Source organism: Linepithema humile, chromosome 4 (assembly GCF_040581485.1).
Source record: "Linepithema humile isolate Giens D197 chromosome 4, Lhum_UNIL_v1.0, whole genome shotgun sequence".
NCBI classification, from domain to species: Eukaryota; Metazoa; Arthropoda; class Insecta; order Hymenoptera; family Formicidae; genus Linepithema; species Linepithema humile.
The window spans coordinates 14,402,036-14,424,261 of record NC_090131.1 but is presented as its reverse complement, the minus strand read 5'-3'; the positions used below and the strand labels follow the sequence as shown (position 1 = coordinate 14,424,261).

Below are 22,226 nucleotides of genomic sequence, written 5' to 3'. Positions count from 1 at the left end.
CTGGATAACTTAATATTGAGCTAATAATTATAATTTGATACTCTATTTACTATTTTAATGCTGAAACCGTTTTAATATTAAGCTATCCAGCCAATGTAAAAAAAAAATGTTATACATAAATCAAAGCACAAAATCGTTAATGCTGAAATTATTTCCTATCTTCTTGTTATTATTTATACATTTTTTTTTACATTGGCTGGATAACTTAATATTAAAACGGTTTCAACATTAAAATATTATAATATTATAATGTAATTAAGTACTTGAAATTTTAAAGAAATGAATTTTAACAAATATCATCGAGCAATTGCAAATATCTCTCAAAGTCGATCTTTCAATTAAAGATTCTTATATGAAATTAAATCATCAATGTATTTTAATTTTATACAAATAAGAATCTTCATTTAAAAGATCGACTTTGAGAGATATTTGCAATTGTTCGATGATATTTGTTAAAATTCATTTCTTTAAAATTTCAAGTACTTAATTACATTATTTAAAAATTTTAAAGAAATTAATTTTAACAAATATCATTCAGCAATTATTGCAGCTGGATTACCACAGGTAATAATCAACAAAATTGATAGAGAAGCATTGAAAGATACAACAGATCTGCATAATGAAATTAGCAAATATGAGCACATAGTTAATAAAAAAAAAGTCTTTACAAAAAGAAGTGACACAATAAATACAAGGAAAGACAATGAAGAACATAAACCGTGTAAAAATTGTGAGAAACTAGGAAAAACCAATCGTTATCATCCGGAGGAAAAATGCTGGTATAAACAAAAAAAACATAATCAAGGACAGAACATTTCGATAAAACATATTAATAATTCGGAAATAGAGGCAGAATTAAATAACACGGATCAAAAAAACGACCAATAACACCATTAATAAAAATCAAATTACAGATAAATGATAAGTGGACAATATTTGGAATATACGATTCAGGATCCAATGTTTCTATAATCAATTATAAACTACTAAGATTGAAACAAGAAGACAATAACCTTAATAATGAAAATTTGATGACAATTAATGGTGTTAAAAAATCAAGTGGTTCAACAAATCTAAAAATTAAGATCTTTGACATAGAAGAAAAAACAAATGTGGTAATTGTTGACGATGAAAACTTTAAATATGACTTTTTAATCGGACTCGACATGATAACAAAATTTAAATTATGTCAAGACAAAAATTTAAATATAACACAAAAAATTGATATGGAAAAAAGAACAAACAATAATGAAACAGAGAAAATTTCAGAGGAAATAAAGTCTGAGGTATCAGATATTAAAAAAGAAAACAAAAATACAAAAGAATTTTTAGTAAATTTCAATGAGCATATAAAAGAAGAAGATTTTGTCATAAATATGGAACACTTAACTCCATATCAAAGAAATAAAATAAACGGAATATTAGAAATATATAAGTCAGTATTTGCCAGAGATAAATACGATATTGGCTCAGTGAAAAACTATGAAGCAAGAATAGACTTACTAGTTGATACATACTGTAGTAAGAGACCATATAGGTGCACTATGGAGGACAGAAAAGAAATTGAAGATCAAATATCTAAATTACTAGAGAAAAATCTTATAGAAGAATCTTACAGCCCATTTTCGGCACCAGTAACTCTCGCGCTTAAAAAAGAAGAAAACAAAAGATCTAGGCTATGTGTGGATTTTAGGGACCTAAATAAAATAGTTGTCCCTCAGGCCCAGCCATTTCCACTAATGGAGGACCTGACGGCAAAAACAAGAAACTGCATATTTTTCACAACGCTGGATATTAACTCAGTCTTTTGGTCGATCCCTCTGAGAATCGAAGACAGAAGAAAAACCGGATTTGTAACGCAGGAGGGGCATTATCAATGGACATGTCTCCCTTTTGGCCTAAAGACAGCCCCAGCCATCTTCCAGAGAATACTCAGTAACATATTAAGAAAATATAAATTAACTAGTTTTGCAGTAAATTATATAGACGACATCTTAATTTTCTCGAAGTCTTTCTCAGAACACATTAATCACTTAACCCAATTGCTACAAGCTATAAAAACAGAAGGTTTCAGAATAAAATTTAAAAAATGCACGTTTGCCTCGGACTCAGTAAAATACCTTGGTCACATTATCCAGAATAATTCAATTAAACCAGTAAAGGACAACTTAGTAGCAATAAAAAATTTCCCAGTTCCAAAAACACAAAAAAACATTAGACAATTTTTAGAAAAGATAAATTTTTATCACGAATATATACCAAACAGTGCAACAATTTTAGATCCTTTACATAACTTATTAAGAAAAAATCAAATTTTTACATGGACAGAGAAATGCCAAAAATCGTTTGAGAAAGTAAAACATATGCTTTGCACAAAACCAGTCCTAGCAATATTTGATCAAGATTTGCCAATAAATATTTATACAGACGCTTGCTTGATAGGTGTAGGAGCAGTTCTGAAACAAGTACAACCGGATGGGAAAGAGAAGCCTGTAGCATACTTTTCAAAAAAATTAAATGAAACTCAGAAAAAGAAAAAAGCTATTTACCTGGAATGCCTAGCAATTAAAGAAGCTGTGAAATACTGGCAATACTGGCTGATAAATAAATCGTTCACAGTTTTCTCAGACCATAAGCCGCTAGAAAATATGAACCTAAAATCAAGGACAGATGAAGAGCTAGGGGATCTAACTTACTATCTTTCGCAGTATGATTTCAAAATCAAATATGCTCCAGGTAAGGAAAATTTAGAAGCGGATTGTTTGAGCAGAAATCCGGTTTTAAGCGAAAATGAAAATGAAGATGAACAATTAAAAGTTGTAAATTCAATAACATTGAAAGAAATCTTAACAGATCAAACAAAAAATAAAGAAATTCAGAAAAATAAAAAAAGATTTATAAAAAAGGATAATGTGTACTATAAAAGAGTTAGAAAAAAAGAAAAAATTATTCTAACAGAAAAATTAGCTTTGAAACTAATGAAAGATGTACACAACAAGTTGTGTCACATCGGTATAAAACAAATGCAAAAAAAAATAAGCTCCATATATACATCAACAAATTTAACACGAAACATAAGAAGAATTTGCCGGAATTGTGAGGTCTGCATAAAAAACAAATCCAGAGGTCGGGACAAACTTGGTCTAATGTCTCACTTAGGTCCGGCCACAAAACCATTTGAAATAGTCTCTATAGATACAATCGGTGGACTCGAGAGCTCAAGATCGACGAAGAGATATTTGCATCTGTTAGTAGATCACTTTACGAGATTCGCATTTATTTTAACATCAAAAACTCAAAGTACAAAGGATTTCGTAAAACTAATTACAAAAATCACTGAAACGGATGACATTAATATGCTACTGACGGATCAATATCCAGGGATCAATTCAAAGGAAGTCAAAGACTTCTTAGAAAAAAAGTCAATAACAATGATTTTCACAGCAGTCAATGCACCGTTCTCCAATGGTCTGAACGAAAGATTGAACCAGACACTAGTCAACAAAATCAGATGTAAAATAAACGAGAGAGGAAATAAGAAAGCATGGACCACGATAGCTCAAGAGTGTGTAAATAAATACAATGATACTGAGCATACAGTCACGGGTTTTGCTCCAAGATATCTGTTATATGGGACAGATGTTACATTGATACCAAAAGAGTTAAAACAAGATGTACAAAAAGAAAACTGGATTAAGGACCGAGAAACAGCCATTGAGAATACGAAAAAATCACACGCATACAACAAAAGTCTATTTGACAAAGATCGCAAGAACTATAACTATAAAATAGGAGACATGGTATACGTGGAAAACGGCAATAAATTAAATAGGAAAAAATTGCACGAACTAAATATTGGACCATACAAGATTACAGAGAAGATTTCGGACTCCATCTACAAATTAAACATCGGTCACAAGAAGAAAGAATCCAATTTTTTTCACATCACAAAGCTAGTTCCGGTACCTATAAGAAGCATAGAAGAAAAAGACTGAATTAGATTTAGCTACAATGAAAATTTTTGCAAATTTTCTTCCCCAGGAGGGGAGATGTAAAGAAAATATATTTCCTCACTTAAATACTCTTGCGTACACGCGTAGATAAAATAGAGACCGCTTCGAACGGTAGAACAAAATGATACAGCTGGATAACCGCTGACACGTGTGACAGTTAGAATTTGAGAAGCTTTTTGTCGTTGTAAAATTATATCGTCGTTATAGAAAATATAAACTTTAATTGTCGTTTCTTTGTTTACAGGTGAGGGTGTTTGTAAATAATGTAAATAATGTAAATCGTGCTAATATAATTGGTGTTAATAAAAGAACTTTGTTTACAGAGCAACACAATTGAGTTAAATAAACTAATTAATCCTTCAGGATAAATAAGAGTCTTATATAGATATAAATTATTAATTATAAACAAAATTAGTTAACATACCAAGAGTGCAACGAAATGGTTTCTCAGAAGATAAATTCGGTTCTGCAAAATCTTCTGTTAAAATATGTATTATATTTAAAATAAAAATTAAGAATTTGGTTTATTATTGTTTAATTATTATTGAGTATAATAAGAGTGAAATGTAAACTTTTATTAAATGGATTTATCGCATTTCTTTTTCCAGCTGATTGTGGTGAATTCCAAGCAGGCTCTGTCACGCTTTTCTGCTTTCCCAAATTTTGCAAATAGATTAATTTAAAATCTGTGAAAATAATACTGTACGTAATTTAAAAGCAATTATATGTAACTACAGAAACTATAAGAACCAACTTTAAAAACCTTCAGTAAATGGATGGTGTATGACAGTAGAATTCGTTAAACTGACATCAGCTACAATTTTAGGTTTAGTGTAATTATTCACATTTAATTCAACCCCTGAATAAAATAATATAATTATATGCATTATATAATTACAAATTCTAAATACATACATTAGACTTAATTTAACAATAAAATTAAATAAAAACATTAACATTATTGTTTAAAAATAATACATTATTACTAATCGTTACCTTGTGTCAATGATCCTGTTGCAAGTACTTGCGCATCCTTCAGTGATAGAATATCACTTTCGTTTATAATTGGCAAGTCAAGTTGCATGATATTATTATCCACTAATGACTGAGGAAAAGATAAGTTAACTTTTTCTTTCAATTTTGGTGGTTCCAGAAGTTTTGACATCAGCTCTTCATCCGATGTTGTATCATCATTGTTTGTGTAAAGAACACTTTTTTTGGTACGGTGGACTTTTAAATTTTTTTCGATACATTCATCATTGGATAATATATCATCAGCTCGTCTATGGGCCTTGTCTAAGGTATCTAAAACACAAAATAGCACATATCACTACATAATGCCTAACATCAGAATTAAACATGAACACGGTTACTTCTGCAAATATTATACTAGTTTACAGTCAAAAATTATTTAGAACCAAACAAGGTGTTTCTTATAGATTTTTGGATGCTGAAAACAATTCTGCAAATCAAATTTCACCAGCACGTCAGGTTTCCAAAATAATTGAGGTTTAATATGTAAAAAAATGAGATTTTTTGCGATATTTGATATTTTTTGTAAGAAAGGTTAACGTTATCTTGAAATTCTAATCAAAAATCATGAATGTATTGTTCATCCTCTATAAAATGCATTTTTTTTAATTTTGATATCTTACTTTTTTGCCATGTTATGAAAGATTAAATTTAGGAGCTATTATTAATATGGGGACGCGCGCACGCGCTCCTGAGGCTCCTAGCTTTAATCCTTCATAACATGGCATAAAAAGTAAGATATTAAAATTTAAAAAAATGCATTTTATAGGGGATGAACAATACATTCATGATTTCTGATCAAAATTTTAAGATAACGTTAACCTTTCTTACAAAGAAATATCAAATATCCCCATTTTTTTACATATTAAACCTCAATTATTTTGGAAACCTGACATGCTGGTGAAATTTGGTTTACGGCATCGTTTTCAACATTTAAAAATCTATAAGAAACACTTTATCCGATTTAAAATAATTTAAAAAAATTTTTTTTTGTAAAATAGTATTATCGAAAAATCTTACCATACAATCCTTCAAAGTTGATATCGTACAACGTCCATTTTTTGTCTTTCGTCGAAGGTTTTGTTGATTTAGCAATGAGACAACGCACATCTTTTGCTTTGGGCCACCAACACTTTTTTCTGTCTGATGTTAGCCAACATTCAGACACCTCTGATGTTATTTTATCAGAGCAATCTGGATCATCGTCGATGAATGAAACTACCGCAAATCCTGGCTTCAGGAGAAATTATAGGCGAATACGTAAACAGTATTTATTTATATATTTATTTTATTATTATGTAAATTTACAAAAATCAGAAAGAAACGTGAGCTTATTGCAAAGGTATAGCGAATTGCAAAGGTATAGCAATTTAGATAAACGATAATACTATGAAACTATGAAAAATATTACATTCTAATTTTTCATACCTTTTCTTTGTTTCCGCCACTCATCTCGCAGTACTACTTTATCGTCTTCTAAGTTTTTATTACAATTTTTATTTCAAAAACCACGCATTTATGTATTAGTCGCTCGGCCGAAAATGTTGAATCACGTTTCCATGACTCCGGTAGTATGCGGTAGTATGTAGAGGGGATAATACACACAAGTGCGACCGCGTACATGTGCGCTCTGCGCAAGCATTGAATCGCTAAGTAATTGAATAATGAGTTATTTGCATTGAGTGCTTTATAAAAATTATTTTGTTTGTTTAAAAATATATAATAAATACAAATAATTGTTTATGCAAATACATGGTTAGCATATTATTATTTATTTTAATCCTTGTGCAGTAATGTTAATATGACGAATGTCTCTTTATTAAGTGGTAGTGATACCAATTTAGATTTTATGCGACATAACTTGATTGTTAAAGGAATATTATCGTTTTTACATATAACTTTAATGCCAAACTTTGTTGAATTACAGGATTTTTCAAAAAGAGGTTTACATATTGCATATACGTATCCAGTTAGGTATATTTTGTTATTGTGAGACATGATTTTGTCTATTTCAAAAACATATCCATCGGTTAAACTACAAAATCAATCTTGCCTGTTATTTTTTAAAATAAAATTCTCGAATTGGAGAGATTTTATTACTTTCCCACACAACACGCGTGACTGTTAGTTGACTGATAGCCGACTTTTCTCAGTTGACTTAAAGGCGACTTTTAACAGTCGACTGTAACTCGACAGCAATTGACTATTTGTTGACTATTTGGCGATTTTTAAAAGTCGACAAATGGTTAATAAATAGTCGACTGAAATATGACTCAAAGTCGACGAAAGCTCTGTTCTTTTTACGACAAATAAAGATCTTATATCTTTTAAGTTATTTATATCTTTTCGACAAAGCGAAAAGATACAAATGATAGATATTTTATCTTGCCGAAAAGACAATTAACATAAAAAGAAATCTTAGTTTTAATTCGCTCGTAGCCCGTTAGCGTAACAATAGAGCTGCGCTGCGATCTGCTGCGCAGCTCTCTCGGCTTCCGGGCGTCTCTCTCCGCCGATCTCTGTGTTGCGTGTGTTTCTTCCTGCTTCTACATGTTCCATGTGCTTCGATATCTACGAGGTAAGTGTAATAAAAATCATGTATTTTAAGAGTAAAGCCGACGGCACATGGTACGATTTTTCGTATTAGATTTAACCACTAAGCACGAGAGCGAGAGGCAGCGAAAGACACTCGCTCTCGTGAGTGGCTAAATCTAGTACGAAAATATCATATCATGTGCCGTCGGCTTAATCCTCTTTCCTTTTTTATATATTTATACAAAATATGAAGTAAAATACACATTATTAAAAATATTTTTATATATTTCAATGTATTTTACTTCAATTTTATCTTTTTTAAGATCTAACATCACAGAGGTTATGTTCAAGAAACGTGGTCGTGTTCGAGTAAAAATATAATTATATATAATGTTTTATTAATTATTTAAAAATTAAAGGAATTAAAGGATTATACTCTTTCAGGGGTTCGATTGTATATTTTTGAAGAAATAAAAATGTGAAAAGTAGAGCACTGATTGCATGGTTATTTGTATTTTTTTTTACTGTGAATTTATGTTACAGATCTTTCATCATTTATGGTATCATTTGTATCCCATTTCTGGTTGAATGCGAAAGACTTATCTATCGTTCACATTTATGGTCTTCTATTATACGGAAAGAACAATCTTTAAGGTAAGGTAATTTTTTTCTTTATCATATATTTAATTATTTTCTTTATTATGTAAAAATACACTGCACAATACTTGTAAAACGTAATTCAACTTCAATCTCAGTTTTTATCTTTATATAATTATAAATTTATAAATATATAGAAACTCATTTTAATTGTACTCTGTTTACTATACTTTTTTGCTTCTTCTTTTCTTGTTTTTTTACTTGTTATACATTAGAATCATTACTTTTTATTATTTTTTTCTATATTATTTTATAAAAAAGTATATACACATGTCAAATTGTTTATATGTAAGTGCAGTTTCTGTGCACATATAACTATGACTGGTATTTATAGTCCGAATTTATATTTAACATCATCTTTAAGAGTGATCTTGGGTCGTCTTAAAATCTCAGTCAATGAAATGGTATAATCTCTTATTTCTCTCATAATATCTTAAGACTGTACTTAAGACGATTTTAAGTATAAGAACGAATTATGAATATGTGAGCCTTATATAAAGTTTGATTGAGTTTCGTAGGTATATTGAAGTTTGTTTTGCATTGTGCATTTTTATATTTTTGCATACCTTATTTGTAACTGTTTTTAGATTGTTTCTAAAATGACATTACTTTCAATAATTAATACAAAGATATTAATTGCATGTTTAATATTTCAAATATTTATTAATATTTCACATTATAAACTATTCTTCTTAACTTTTATTTCTAAACCTCCTACATTGTTGGTATTTTCTTGTTTCTTTACTGTGTGCTCATGTGCATGACACTATTGTGTTTATTATAAAGTATATGTATAATCTAATTTTTATACAATACATAATATATATATATATATATATATATATATATAATATACAATAAAAATTGTACAATAATAAATTACACTTGAAGTAGCTTAGTTGGTAGAACAGTCGTCCGTAAAACGATAAGGTCTCGGGTTCGATATCCGACTTAAATTCTCGTCTCGATATTTTTCTCGCCTATATCTTTAGAGGGTGTAGAGGGAGTTTTTATTAAATGAATTTCAAAATTGAGATCTATTAATTTTAATACTTTGTGAAGTACCAAGAAATATTGTGCTTTATGCATTAAAATTAAAATTTAATTCATCAAATCCATCCGCGTGCAGCTCTTATTTGTCTTGTTAGTTATTATTTGTATTTAATCCGAGAGCCTTTTGAATCTTTATATTTAGTTAAATTACACTTGCTTTTATAGAATTGCTTGTAAAATTTGCTTTATATCTTAACATGCTGTCTCGCCTCGTAATTTGTTTTATTTATACCTCTCATTTTTTTTATTAATTATCTTAAACTTGGAACATCAAATACGAATCGATACAGTATATTTCGTGATACATTTAACACAGCTTTCTATTTCTTTTTACCTTGATATATCATATCATTGAATCAGTAAAACTTTTGCAACATACGTGCGGCGAAAGTAACCCATTACGGGCTACTTAACCCTTGAAGTGCATACCAGTGCAAATTCGCAAAATTTAAAGAAATTGATTTTTTTCTAAATTGTACTTGTGAAAAACACGCATTATCGATAAGAAATAATTGTTTTTTTAAATTGTACATATTACAATTGGATTACTGACAAAATTTTATATAAAAAAACACTGGTTTTTCATTTAAATTGCTTTTATTTCCTTAAAGTTATGTTAAGTCAAAAATCTCGAATCCCAATTCGCATTTGTGTGCACTTTAAGGTATAAAATGAAGGTGTGTACTTTGAGGGTTAAATGTTTCTGCGGGAAACATCAATGTGTTAAAATCAAAAACACAATTATATAAAACAAGCTTATTGTAACTATCGCAAATACGTATATATATATACTGTTTATTTCTCGCACGTGCGTGTCCCCTTATGTGATACTCTGCATGAATGTGTATGGGAGCCATCTATGCGGCTAGGACGGAACGGAGAATTTTCAATTTAAATCTTTTAAAGTAATAATAATAATAATAAATAATAATAACAATAACAACATTTATAACAGAAATGCGGAAATCTTTTCGTGAATTGACAACAAGGCAACAAAATCGTCGCTTGCAAGCGTACGAAACTGAACAAGAGCAGGAAACAAATTCTTCTCCAAAGAATACTCTAGCTAACGTCCGTACCAATGTGGAATTGGTCTCTAATTTTCACCAATTCATTGCTGATAATTCAGATGATAGTGACGAAAGTTCCAATAATATTTTAATGTCTCACGATCGAGAAAATAATGAAAATGAGAACAATGGAAACTTTTCCGAAAATACGTACGATGAAGAGTTTTCTATTTGGTTACGTTCGTGGAAATTGAAACATAACATTTCACACAGTGCTATGTCCGAACTTTTGAGTCAATTGCGCATATGCGGCCATGCCGATTTACCAAAGGATGCAAGAACACTGTTACGAACACCCAGGTTTAACTCTATCAAGATTTCAGCCAGCGGAGGTAGTAATTTTTATTACGGTTTGAAAAACGCTCTAATTGATCAATTGACACGTATTAATTATGAAGATGAAAATAACGTAATTGAAATAGATTTAAATATTGATGAACTGCCAATAAGTAAGAGCAGCAAAAGTCAAATTTGGCCGATATTGGGAGAAAAAGATCTATGGAAATAAAGCATTCACGCCTTTTGTTATTAGTGCCTATCATGGGTACACAAAACCGAAATCTTTAACAGATTTTCTGGCTCCTTTCTGCGAAGAGTATCGTGAACTTCAACGCACAGGAATAGCTTTCCGTAGAAAAACTTATGCCGTAAAAATAAGATGCGTAATTTGCGATAGCCCTGCCAGATCATTTGTTACAGGCACTAAAGCACACAATGCCTTCTTTGGATGTGGCAAGTGTATGCAAGAAGGCACGTTTGATAATCATCGCATGCTTTTCTTAGACTTTGATTCACCTCCTCGGACCGATAAAAATTTTAAAAATAGATTGCAAGAAGAGCACCATAATAATACGTCTCCATTGGAATCTATACTACCTATGGTGTCACGTTTCCCTCTAGATTATATGCATCTAGTGTGTCTGGGAGTCACAAAGAAATTATTACAGTTGTGGACAAATGGATATCATACGTCAAAATTGAGTGGTCAAAAAATAACGCAGTTATCTGACAAATTAATTGCTATTTCAAAATGGATACCAAAGGAATTTCCTCGAAAGCCACGATCATTGGATGACTTGCCTCGATGGAAAGCAACTGAGTTGCGATTGTTTCTTCTATACGTAGGACCAATCGCTTTGCATGGTATTTTATCGCGAGATAATTTACAACATTTCAATGTGCTACATTGTGCTATTCGCATACTATGTCATTCAACCGATTTCTTACACAACAATGAATATAGCAGAGATTTGTTGATACATTTTGTCAAAATCTGTAAACAGTTGTACGGAGAAGATTCGATTATTTATAACGTACACAATTTAATTCATTTAAGCGAAGACGTACTCAAATATGGACCACTCGATAATTTTTCTGCATTTCCTTTTGAAAATTACATGCAGACAATAAAGAAAATGCTCCGAAAAGCTGAAAAGCCACTGCAGCAGCTGTACAACAGAATCTCCGAAATAAATGCCGAACTTAAAATTACTGACAACGAATCCATTTATCCCATACTGAAGAAGGAATTTCGAGAAATTCTTCCTGCAAATTGCAAAAGAGCACATCGTGTAATTCAATTCAAAGACTTTATTTTGACAGCTAAGAAACCCGACAATTGCTGTTATCTAAAAGATAATACAATTGTTGTTATTAAACACATTTGCTATAATGGAGATACTGCCGTCATAATTGCAAGAAAGTTTTTAACGAAAAATTCATTATCTTTGTACCCATGTTCATCGGAAAATATGGATGTGTATATTGTAAACAATTTATCCCAGTTAATGATATGGGCAGTTACCGAAATTTCGAATAAAGCTGTTCAACTTCCATTCAGGGAAGACTCATGGTGCTGTATGCCATTGCTACATTCATTGTAGCATTAAATTAGAAATTATTACTACCTCTACACTGTAGTACTACCTGATGGCCCGCTAATGAGAAAGGTATGATTCAATTTTATTTATGAATTGCGATAATATTTTAATGTTGTGCACATTTGAACGCATATATTTTTTTATTTATCGTACTACATTTTGTGATATATTTTTATGTGTAATATATTAATTAATTTGTATTTTTTGTTACTGTGTATTTTAGATGGCACCCGATTGACTACGCGTTTCAACATTTTATGTTATTATTGTTAGCATATTTTAAGTAATACATTAATATTTTGTATTTGGTTTAATCTATTACAATTTAATTTACAAATTATATTTTATTTTTTACATTATTATTATAAAATGCAGTCATAAAATAAATGTTTGCATATTTGAATTTATAACTGATATATGTATATTTTATAATTTATATATATTATTTTCAGAATGGAGTATTACGTTTTATTGTATGATATGTACTGCATATCTGTACCATCATCATGGATCAATTTCGATCAAAGTACTTTCAAGATGCCCAAAAAGCATTCAGAAGTGTCTAAAGCGTGTTATAAACAGCTTACTCCGTCAGACAATTGGCAGGAACTGTCATTCAAGAAAAAGTTTGGACCGTTTGGTGCGTGTCATGATTTGCAACAATTGCAACAAATGCAACAGTTAACACATGTATTTGTATTCTAAAATTTCTTTCAGATACTTACAGTAATGCACGAGCAGTCGAAAAAACTGTGAGTGAATTGTCAACATCAAATGATGAAAACATATTTGTTTTGACAACCGTTGACAAACAAAAAAGATTTATTAGAAAACGAAAGTTTTATGGCGACACATCAACGGATGAAGGTATTTACGTTCGTACAGGATATGTCGTTTTGTTCGTTATAATCCAAAATACTAGTGTAATTTTTAATGTATAATTTTTAAAATTCTAGATGAGCAAGAAAGGAAAAGAGAAAAGAATAAGAGAAATATAAACGCGCCTTCTAATTACATTCCACAAAAAAAAAGAGAACATTTATCTAATAGTCAACCAATTGAAAAGTCTGTTCCTTTTATTGAGCCAGGTTAAGATTTTTCTACACGAAATGCATAATATTATCAATGATGCATAAATAATACAAAAATAATTCTAACATATATGTTATTATTAATGCATAGAATACGAACCAGAGAAAATGAGAAAACATATCTCTATTTTGTATGATAAATGCAACGATTCCTTGGATGATCTAGAGAAAGGTAGCAAATTATCGCATTCATCGCATTCATCGCACAAACACTCTGATGAAGAAGATGTACCAGGTATTACATTAAAAGCAGATTAAACACGAAGTGTGTAAAATATTCAGTAGCCTTAAATATATTGTTTGTACTTAATTGTACGATATTGACAACTTCAACTGAATTAAAATAATAATCTACTTAAATAAAAAGAGCATTAATGTTTTCCAATATGTAATATTTATATTTTTATTTTTTCCGAAAATACAGACGAAATGAAGAATATAGATATACATAAAAATGATATAAACTTCCAAGAAATTAGGAAAGACAGAAAAGAAGGTATATATAAGCAATTGGAATCGCGCGATCTCATCCTAAAAAATCTTTAGAAAAATTTACATTATATATTACACAATATATACATTTCAAAAGTACATATAGATATATGTTGCTTTCTTCTTTTTTATTTAATTCTTTTTTTATTTAATTCAAGATTATTGCACATCTTAAAATATTTCACTTTTTTATTTTCCTGTTAGGACCGCTACAAGAAATGCAATTAAGTATCTCTAAAAACCCGAACAATAAAGGAAAGTTTTATGAAGCAAAAAAGAAGACGCAACAAGGTATATTATCAATTGTAATTGTGTTAAAACTTTACAAAGAATAACATTAATTGAATGAATTTGATAAATAGAGTCGAATTTATTATTGAACACCTAAATAATTTAAAATAGTGACAAATGATAATGTCACTTAAGGCTCTTGAGTAGTCACTGCTGTCAACGTCAAACTGTGATATCAGAAGCGAGAAATGACACGCTGAGACGGTTAAAAATTCTTGCGTTCTATTTTTAAATAAAAAGATATTTTGATGAAATAAGACCATAAATCACTTTAAACATGTAAAATTGTGCCTTATTATGCACATAACTAGGCGTACTTTACTGACACTCATTTGACGGTTTATGTATTAAAAACAGTTTTCAAACAATTTTAAAGGTATGTTAAAGTGATTTATGGTGTTATTTCATAAAAATATCTTTTCATTAAAAAATGGCGCGTAAGAATTTTTAACCGTCTTAGCATGTCATTTCTCGCTTCTGATGTCATGATTTGACGTTGGCAGCGATGACTACTCAGAAGCTAAGTTATGTGTGTTGGAAATCAAAAGATATGTTTTGTAGCTTTTTATCAGAAATGCAAAATCGAGATTTTCATATATCTATTTTGAACAATTGTTTTTTTCGATCACGAAAAGGATTTTCCGTTGTGTAATATATTTGAAGTCGCAATCGAAGTAACAAATTGCTTTCGATAATGATATTGATAGTGTCATTGCACTCCCTTAATATAACAAATTAATATAAATTTTTTTGTCGTTTTATAGAAGATTCAGGTAGGCAAGCAATGACTAATATTCCGATTAATGTACGAATTCAAAATCCAGTTAATAGTATGAATGAAGACCATACATCTTGCTGTAGTAAGTTCTGTTACTTTTACTTGACTGCTATTTTTACATTATAGAATTGCATTCTGTTTATTAATAAAGTAATTATTTTGTCCTTCAGATGCATGTCGACGAAAATTTTTACAAGAAAATGCAAAAGTAAAACGTAAGCTCAACCACATCATTAATTTGCTGGAAAATAAAGGAGGTGATAAAGCCGACCCAGTCGAACAAAATAACAATAACTTGTTACCAAACTTTCCTCTTAGTACAATACAGGAATTGAATAATTTCAACGAGCAATTGATGCAGAATGACGTTCAACAACAATTCGTAAGTCCATTATTATAATTAAAAAATTTTTAAGATATACTAACATAAAATATCAATAAAATATAATATATAAAATAAAATTATAATATAACAATATAACAAAATTATAATAATAAAAAGCAAAACTTGGATAATCTTTTAATTATTTTAATTATTGTAATTTATATGTTTCATAATTGAATAATTAAGTATTCTTCTTTTATAAATTTTAGTATTATATAAAACATTTCAAAAGCTAAATTGGAAAATCCAACTTTGAACCACACTATAAGAAATGTATATCTTTGTGTTTTTTTTAAATATTCAAAATATATATATATAATATATATCTATTATATTATAGGTACAAAAAATGTCAAAGATTGGCGGAGATACTGTCTGTAAAACAGTGCGAAATGTCATGTCTCTAACAATTGCAGATGAATTGGCCCAAATTTATACGTGGACAGGTCAAAAAAAGAGACTAGCATTAAAGAAAACTAAAATTTCAGATGTTATTATCGGTACATATATTCATTTATTTTATTCATATTTACACAATATACTTTTTATTTGTTTCATTCATTCCGCATTTAACCGTTCCATTATTTTATCATCTCTTTCTAGAAGCAATTATGATTTCAACAAATACGACAATGGCCGAAGTGGAAGGATATATGAAAGAATGGGTGCGACGAGCCGGCGATAGAATTAGATCGCTCTCAAAAAAATAAATTTTATTAATTAATAATATAGATGAAGAATGCGTCATTCTACTTGTAACGAGGACAAATAGTTCGTGTTTTCTCGCTGTATACGGCGGTTGAGATCGTTTTGGCGTTGTTCTTTGCTCGCGGAGTACTGAACAGAACAAGCAAACGTATAAAACAATATAAATAATACATACATAGATGAAATAATATATATAATTCTATTGATAAAATTTACATATTATTTATTTATTCCTATCCTTATATATGTAGCACAATAAATCACATTAAAACTAAAAATGGAAAATTTTGAAAAGTTTATATAAAATTACTATTGTGACAAAGTAAAAATTTACATACAAGTTAAACGATCTTTTGAATAATTATTTATTTAAACGCATTAATTCTTTAAACGTATTTATTGTGCTACTCTAAAAACTAAAATTTAAAAATATATTTATAAATTTCCAGCTAATCAAAATTGACAAAAGTTGCCGAATATTCAGCTATTGGTTGGTTTACGTCTCATTTTTTTTAACTCATTGAGCACTGATAATTATATCTTGTAGTTATCAATGTCCAATAAGTTAAAAAAGTGGGACATAAACCACCCAACAGCTGAGTATTCGGTAACCTGTCAATTTTCGTTAGCTTGGCTGATAGTCGACTCACAGTCAACTTATTGTCATTTTAAAGTCAACACATTGTCAACATATTGTCAACTTTAAAAGTCGACTGACAGTCAACTACTTTTGGGACATTCGTCTACAGTCGACTGTAAGTCGACTGACAGATTGACTTAAAAGTCAACTCTCGCCTTTCACAGTTAGCTTAAAGTCGGCTCATAGTCGACTTCGTGTTGTGTGGGAATTATTTGTAGTATTACTTGCACTATTAGTAATACCTTTGTATTATATTAATGGATATATCTTCTGTTGATGTTCTACACTTTTCTTTTGTAGATTTTCTTCGGTTATTCTGTTCACAAGTTGCTCTAGTGGCCTAGTGCAAGATTTGATTTTCTTTTTAAGTTTTTGTAAGTGATTTTCGAACTTGAAAGCACTAAAGTTGTACGGGACCAAATAATGCCACATAGTATGGGAGATGTATCAAACTGTGTACATTGTACGAAACATGTTTTGCGCCATACAGAATAGGATACATTTGCATATAGTAGATTAGCAATTCTTGTGCATACTTGTGATAATGTTTGTTTAAAATCTCACTGGCTAGTATTCGAATTGCCACACTTAAGCACACGAAATGTGTGTATTGATCTTTATTTAAAGTATTTTGAAATACAATCAAACCTGTGTAAAGCAAAATTTATCTTAATTCAGTCGCTTTAAATCGATCTACTTGATCCAATGTCCTTGGTTTCCTCGCATACTCATTCGGTACAAAATTTTTTAATCCCAATAAATCTCTAGACGCTATTTTTATATTCTCTTTATTCATGCGTACATTTTTTTTTCCTTTTATCCAAAATAATATTTTTTTTTTATAACTCCTAAGCATACAAGGTGCATATAATCAAGGGGAAACTGACTCACCATTCCGACACCTGTTCTCTCTAAAATTGAGGTTTTCTTGTGGTGTTCTTCTTGCGTTTTATTGCAAAATGATTTATTGGTTCTTAAAGCACTATCAATTTCAGGGAAAGTCATGCGGTTTTGGATATCTCCTTCTTGTATACAATTATCGCATCCAAAATACCCGTTATGTCTTACGGTACCTGCGATGTATTTTTTTGCTGGCGTGTCACATACAAAATGACAGACATTGACTTGTACTCGCTTATTTGCAATAAACAGTCCATGTGAGCGAATGTCCACAAGATCATCTACAAAACGCTTCATTAATTCATTGCTATCAGCAGGCTTTTCGAAGCCATGGTAAGTACCAATTATAAATGGCTCGGTATAAAATTTGGTTTGTAATGCACCTAAAATCGGATATAATTGACTACCGGAACTTTTTGTCAAAGGAAGGCCATCGACGTTAATGGAAAGCAGAATTTCAGATGGCACTTGTTCTAGAGCATAATATTTTTCAATCAATCTTAACAAAGGCGCTTTTAACTCAAAATGGTAGTACTGACCAGGAGACATATCTATTAACTGTACTTTTTGAGGAGTATGAAGTAGTGTTCTTGCATCGGTAGGTACATCTAATCCATGTGTTTTCAGGATTTTTAATAAAGGCGTCAACACAGTAGTCTTAGAGATATTATGCTCAATGGCCCAGTTTCGTAGATCATCTGTAAGTGTATTTTTATTTTCTTTTTTGAGGAAAAGTAGATCTTGGGGAAAAATTCTATTCGAAGGTTGCGTTGCAAAACTGTTTGCATCACTTTCGCTATAATAATTAATATGCAGGTTGTTATGTGCGTGATTATTGATATCTTCTTGACTCTTCTCCAAAATTGTTGAGCTTACTGTAATGCTTTCGGACTGACTACATGTTGCTGTAGGATCGATAACTCATGATAATGACACAATTTCTAGAGCTGACTCTTTGTAGTACTGAGGGGAAAGTGGTGGAATTTCAGTAGGTTTATTTTTACAACCACTTATATTATTTTTAATTCCTTGCTCGATTAATCGGCGTTTTTGGCGATTGCCAATGTAATTTAAGTCTTTTTTTATTTTGGGTGGCATATTTGTGCTATATTAATGTATGAATATATTGCACTTATTTTGAGTTAATATATCTGTTTAAACATTATAAAACGATATTATTTTTATTAACACTTGATGTCACATTATATTTTATAGTAAATAATAAAACTTAATGTATTAGGTTAAACGGACACTATATTTAATGATGCAGGTGACGGTTTCATATAACAAATTATTTTAAATGCGATTAACTAATTCAAGATAAACAGAACAAAATACCCTGAAGTTTAATAACAAAAATAATAGTTTGAACATTTTATAACACTTAAAATGCGGTTATATAAAACTATCCGTTTTGGGAGATACTCCATAAATAGACGACAAAGAAATTCCAGACTTTCCCAATTATGTGATTACGTTACATCACGTGGATGTTTAAAATATTATATAATCGTTACAGAGAATATATAATGTGTATTATGTAGCCGTGATGCAACATTGTTATAAACCCCATATTAAAGCAGTTCTATAACAGTTATGATATTTACAAGAATGAGAATAAAATATATTTACAAGAATATGAATCGTACAGCAATAGAGCATTCGTTATGTAAATGTTACATATACCTGTTTCAGCTTTAAAACATCACAAAGTTACATATGAAGTGAGTAACAAGTACATCACAATGTTTATATTATATCATAATTACGTAAACAATGTCACATACAGTGTACATCATAGGTTTACATAGCAGTAATATACATAATCTTTTAATGTTGACTGGGTATCTTATGCAAGTAGATTCGATTTTTATTTCAATCTGTGAATTTGTTAGTTTTGACATTTAAGAATTTCTTCTTTCATGAACAATATTCCACGGACATGTTTGGTTTGTCACGTACCTTTAGAAAAAAAATCACGTGATTCTTATCGCGAGAAAGGTGAAACACAATACGGCTACCAGCGTTCAGTTTTTCATCCATTTTTGAAAACGATTGGTCATCCGATTCAGATGATAATGAAGTTACTGAGTCTGACTAAATGTCCACATGTGATATTATTACTTTTAATCGGCTCTTTTCAGAGCCAAATAATGTGCAAAAACCGCTCAGGCAACTTCCCCGTGATGCACATCGGGTAACGCTAATACCGACGGTGAAAAAACATTTGATTAAAAAATCAAATACTTTTATCAGAACACACACACACGCACACGCACACGCGCATGCACACGCGCACGCAAACGCACACGCACACACACACACGCACACGCATAGAGAGAGAGAGAGGGAGGGAGGAAGGGAGGGAGGGAGAGAGAGAGGGAGGGAGGGAGGGAGGGAGGGAGAGAGAGAGAGGGAGGGAGGGAAAGAGAGAGGGAGGGAGGAAGGGAGGGAGGGAGGGAGGGAGAGAGAGAGAGAGAGAGAGAGAGAGAGAGAGAGAGAGAGAGAGGGAGAGGGGGAGAGAGAGGGAGAGGGAGAGGGGGAGGGGGAGAGAGAGAGAGAGAGAGAGAGAGAGAGAGAGAGAGAGAGAGAGAGAGAGAGAGAGAGAGAGAGAGAGAGAGAGAGAGAGAGAGAGAGAGAGAGAGAGAGAGAGAGAGAGAGAGAGAGAGAGAGAGAGAGAGAGAGAGAGAGAGAGAGAGAGAGAGAGAGAGAGAGAGAGAGAGAGAGAGAGAGAGAGAGAGAGAGAGAGAGAGAGAGAGAGAGAGAGAGAGAGAGAGAGAGAGAGAGAGAGAGAGAGAGAGAGAGAGAGAGAGAGAGAGAGAGAGAGAGAGAGAGAGAGAGAGAGAGAGAGAGAGAGAGAGAGAGAGAGAGAGAGAGAGAGAGAGAGAGAGAGAGAGAGAGAGAGCTGTAGACGCATGTGTTCACTCAAGTACATCCATAAGTACATGGGTTTTTTGGACGGAAAATTGCATTTTTCATGGTCTTCAATTTTTCCGTACTTTCCCCGTTGTCTAGAGGAAAACGGACTTTACCACGTGATTTTACGGTATAAAATCTATAAGAAACCATTTGTAGTTTTGGTTCCCCACCATGGGCCAAAATCGACCTATTTTTAACATCCTCCTTTCTTCACGGCGACCCTATTTGAAATTTACTCCGGTCTTCGTACTAATCGCAAATTTTGGAATTATAGAATCATTTCACACTTATTTCGGATCTTCGTGAATCCTATTTCTGATTGCACAATGATAATCGCGAAATTCGACATATTCAACTTCCCAATATAATCGCTTCGTTTAGATTTCTTTTCCAAAAATCAAGATTCTGAGCTATTGAATTCTGACGTCAATTAATTTTTTGTAAGAAATGTTGAACATTCAAGAGACTCTCGTTTATAACGATGACGCAAAAGTGGAAACGATGCCATGGCTGGGAGTCACATGTTAAAATTTTGAAACGTACATTTTCCAAGGACCGATAGCAAAATTTGTCATGCGTGTAAGCATGAAGAATTCCCGTGAATGTGGAATGAGAATCGCAATGTTTGCAAGTTTTCAAATTTTGTTGCTTCTGTCGCAGCGTAGGAATTGCATTATTTGAAAAATATAAAACTTTTGTTTCAATGCAAAATATTTTCCTTTAGAATCGATCACAAAACATGAAACATTCTATATGCATTCATTAATGCCAGTTCAGAAACAGTTTATTCAATTGCACCGCTTACAATTGTGAGATAAAATATTGATAGCTTCAATTGAAGGTATTTTTCAAAACAACTAATTTCTAAATAATATTCAGCTTTCAATGTACGTATGAATGTTCTTACGTATAATTCTTATCGTTAGCGTAATAAAGAGAATAAAGATATTTTTTTAATTACAACAAATAAAAATTAATTAAATTTATAATTTTCCAAAAAATTGCGCAAAATGTGAAAATTCACATTAAAAGGGGAAAAAAATAGTGACATTTGCCTTTACTTTATTTTGCTTACTCGCAATTTTTGTGCGCGGCAACTTAAATGGATAGCATGCGCTTTTCCAAATAAAAACGTGGTTCTCCCGTAAAATAATCCCTGCATTAAGATATTATTACTAGCCTGGTGCAGTTCAGCTCTTTTTGTGACATTTGCTAGAACGACAATTACTCTCGACATGCAATTTCCCGCCGAAACAAGCGCCGGACACGGCAAAAAAACTGAAGCGAGGAAAATATGGATGTCTTTCAGAATTTTTATAATCTCCTCCTCGCTTTTGCGGCGTTTGTTTTTGCCATCTATATTGAGGCGCTCGATTTTTTTTGTAGTTTCGTTATTGCCAATCAAAGAAAACGACGTGACGGCGAAAGAACGAATGTCCGATTGACGCCCCCGTTCTTCTCGATCCTGTCAATTGCAAAGCCGGAGGACTGACCAAAGATAAAAACCGGCAGTTATCCGCGGAATTGCTCATAAAGAGCATCGTCTTGCGTCGCATCGTGTTCGAGTAGCGATCCGTCGTTGGTGTCCGCAGGACATGCACGATGTTCCGTGAAATTGCTCGCGCGTGATGGCAATCTTGGTGGACCGAGTTACGCGTTATTTATCGTAGCTGGCATTTTTTCACTGCTTTATTGCGTTTTTTGGGCGAGGGTATTGCGAAGAGTAATATACGTGGCAACAAAACTGTATTATGAGTGCGATACTGAAAGTGAAAATTGAAG

General features: G+C 31.4%; 3 protein-coding genes across 4 annotated transcripts; 2 read left to right on the top strand and 1 right to left on the bottom strand.

Moving 5' to 3' along the window:
- The first annotated feature begins 1,544 nt into the window (after positions 1–1,544).
- Positions 1,545–3,995, top strand: LOC136999557 (uncharacterized). Its single transcript, XM_067353894.1, has 3 exons — positions 1,545–1,935; positions 2,443–2,736; positions 3,160–3,995. Exons 1-3 carry the CDS (start codon positions 1,545–1,547, stop codon positions 3,993–3,995), a joined length of 1,521 nt encoding a protein of 506 aa, XP_067209995.1.
- Positions 3,996–4,749: 754 nt separating this feature from the next.
- LOC136999228 (uncharacterized) lies at positions 4,750–6,776 on the bottom strand. Its single transcript, XM_067352767.1, has 3 exons — positions 6,474–6,776; positions 6,066–6,279; positions 4,750–5,318 (listed from the first exon to the last, which is right to left on the bottom strand). Exons 1-3 carry the CDS (start codon positions 6,495–6,497, stop codon positions 4,999–5,001), a joined length of 558 nt encoding a protein of 185 aa, XP_067208868.1. The 5' UTR covers positions 6,498–6,776; the 3' UTR covers positions 4,750–4,998.
- Positions 6,777–7,156: 380 nt separating this feature from the next.
- Positions 7,157–16,196, top strand: LOC105671172 (transcriptional regulator ATRX homolog). Of its 2 annotated transcripts, XM_067352766.1 has the most exons (12): positions 7,157–7,623; positions 8,124–8,234; positions 12,693–12,880; positions 12,958–13,107; positions 13,197–13,328; positions 13,423–13,566; positions 13,756–13,827; positions 14,028–14,114; positions 14,879–14,974; positions 15,063–15,274; positions 15,618–15,777; positions 15,881–16,196. In XM_067352766.1, exons 3-12 carry the CDS (start codon positions 12,694–12,696, stop codon positions 15,985–15,987), a joined length of 1,347 nt encoding a protein of 448 aa, XP_067208867.1. In that variant the 5' UTR covers positions 7,157–7,623; positions 8,124–8,234; position 12,693; the 3' UTR covers positions 15,988–16,196. The 2 variants fall into 2 exon arrangements, with proteins under 2 accessions (XP_067208867.1, XP_067208866.1); XM_067352765.1 differs by lacking the exons at positions 7,157–7,623; positions 8,124–8,234 and adding an exon at positions 12,201–12,309.
- The last annotated feature ends 6,030 nt before the right edge of the window (positions 16,197–22,226 follow it).

Excerpts from the sequence above, each read along its gene's own strand:
- LOC105671172 (XM_067352766.1), top strand. The coding sequence starts at position 12,694 with ATGGAGTATTACGTTTTATTGTATGATATGTACTGCATATCTGTACCA. Across the intron at positions 14,115-14,878 it reads AAAAAAGAAGACGCAACAAG|AAGATTCAGGTAGGCAAGCA; the intron begins GTATATTATCAA and ends GTCGTTTTATAG. Across the intron at positions 15,778-15,880 it reads AATTTCAGATGTTATTATCG|AAGCAATTATGATTTCAACA; the intron begins GTACATATATTC and ends ATCTCTTTCTAG.
- LOC136999557 (XM_067353894.1), top strand. The coding sequence starts at position 1,545 with ATGGAGGACAGAAAAGAAATTGAAGATCAAATATCTAAATTACTAGAG. Across the intron at positions 1,936-2,442 it reads CATCTTCCAGAGAATACTCA|GTGTAGGAGCAGTTCTGAAA; the intron begins GTAACATATTAA and ends CTTGCTTGATAG. Across the intron at positions 2,737-3,159 it reads CAAAATCAAATATGCTCCAG|GTCCGGCCACAAAACCATTT; the intron begins GTAAGGAAAATT and ends TGTCTCACTTAG.
- LOC136999228 (XM_067352767.1), bottom strand. The coding sequence starts at position 6,497 with ATGAGTGGCGGAAACAAAGAAAAG. Across the intron at positions 6,280-6,473 it reads GTGGCGGAAACAAAGAAAAG|CCAGGATTTGCGGTAGTTTC; the intron begins GTATGAAAAATT and ends TTTCTCCTGAAG. Across the intron at positions 5,319-6,065 it reads CAACTTTGAAGGATTGTATG|ATACCTTAGACAAGGCCCAT; the intron begins GTAAGATTTTTC and ends TTTGTGTTTTAG.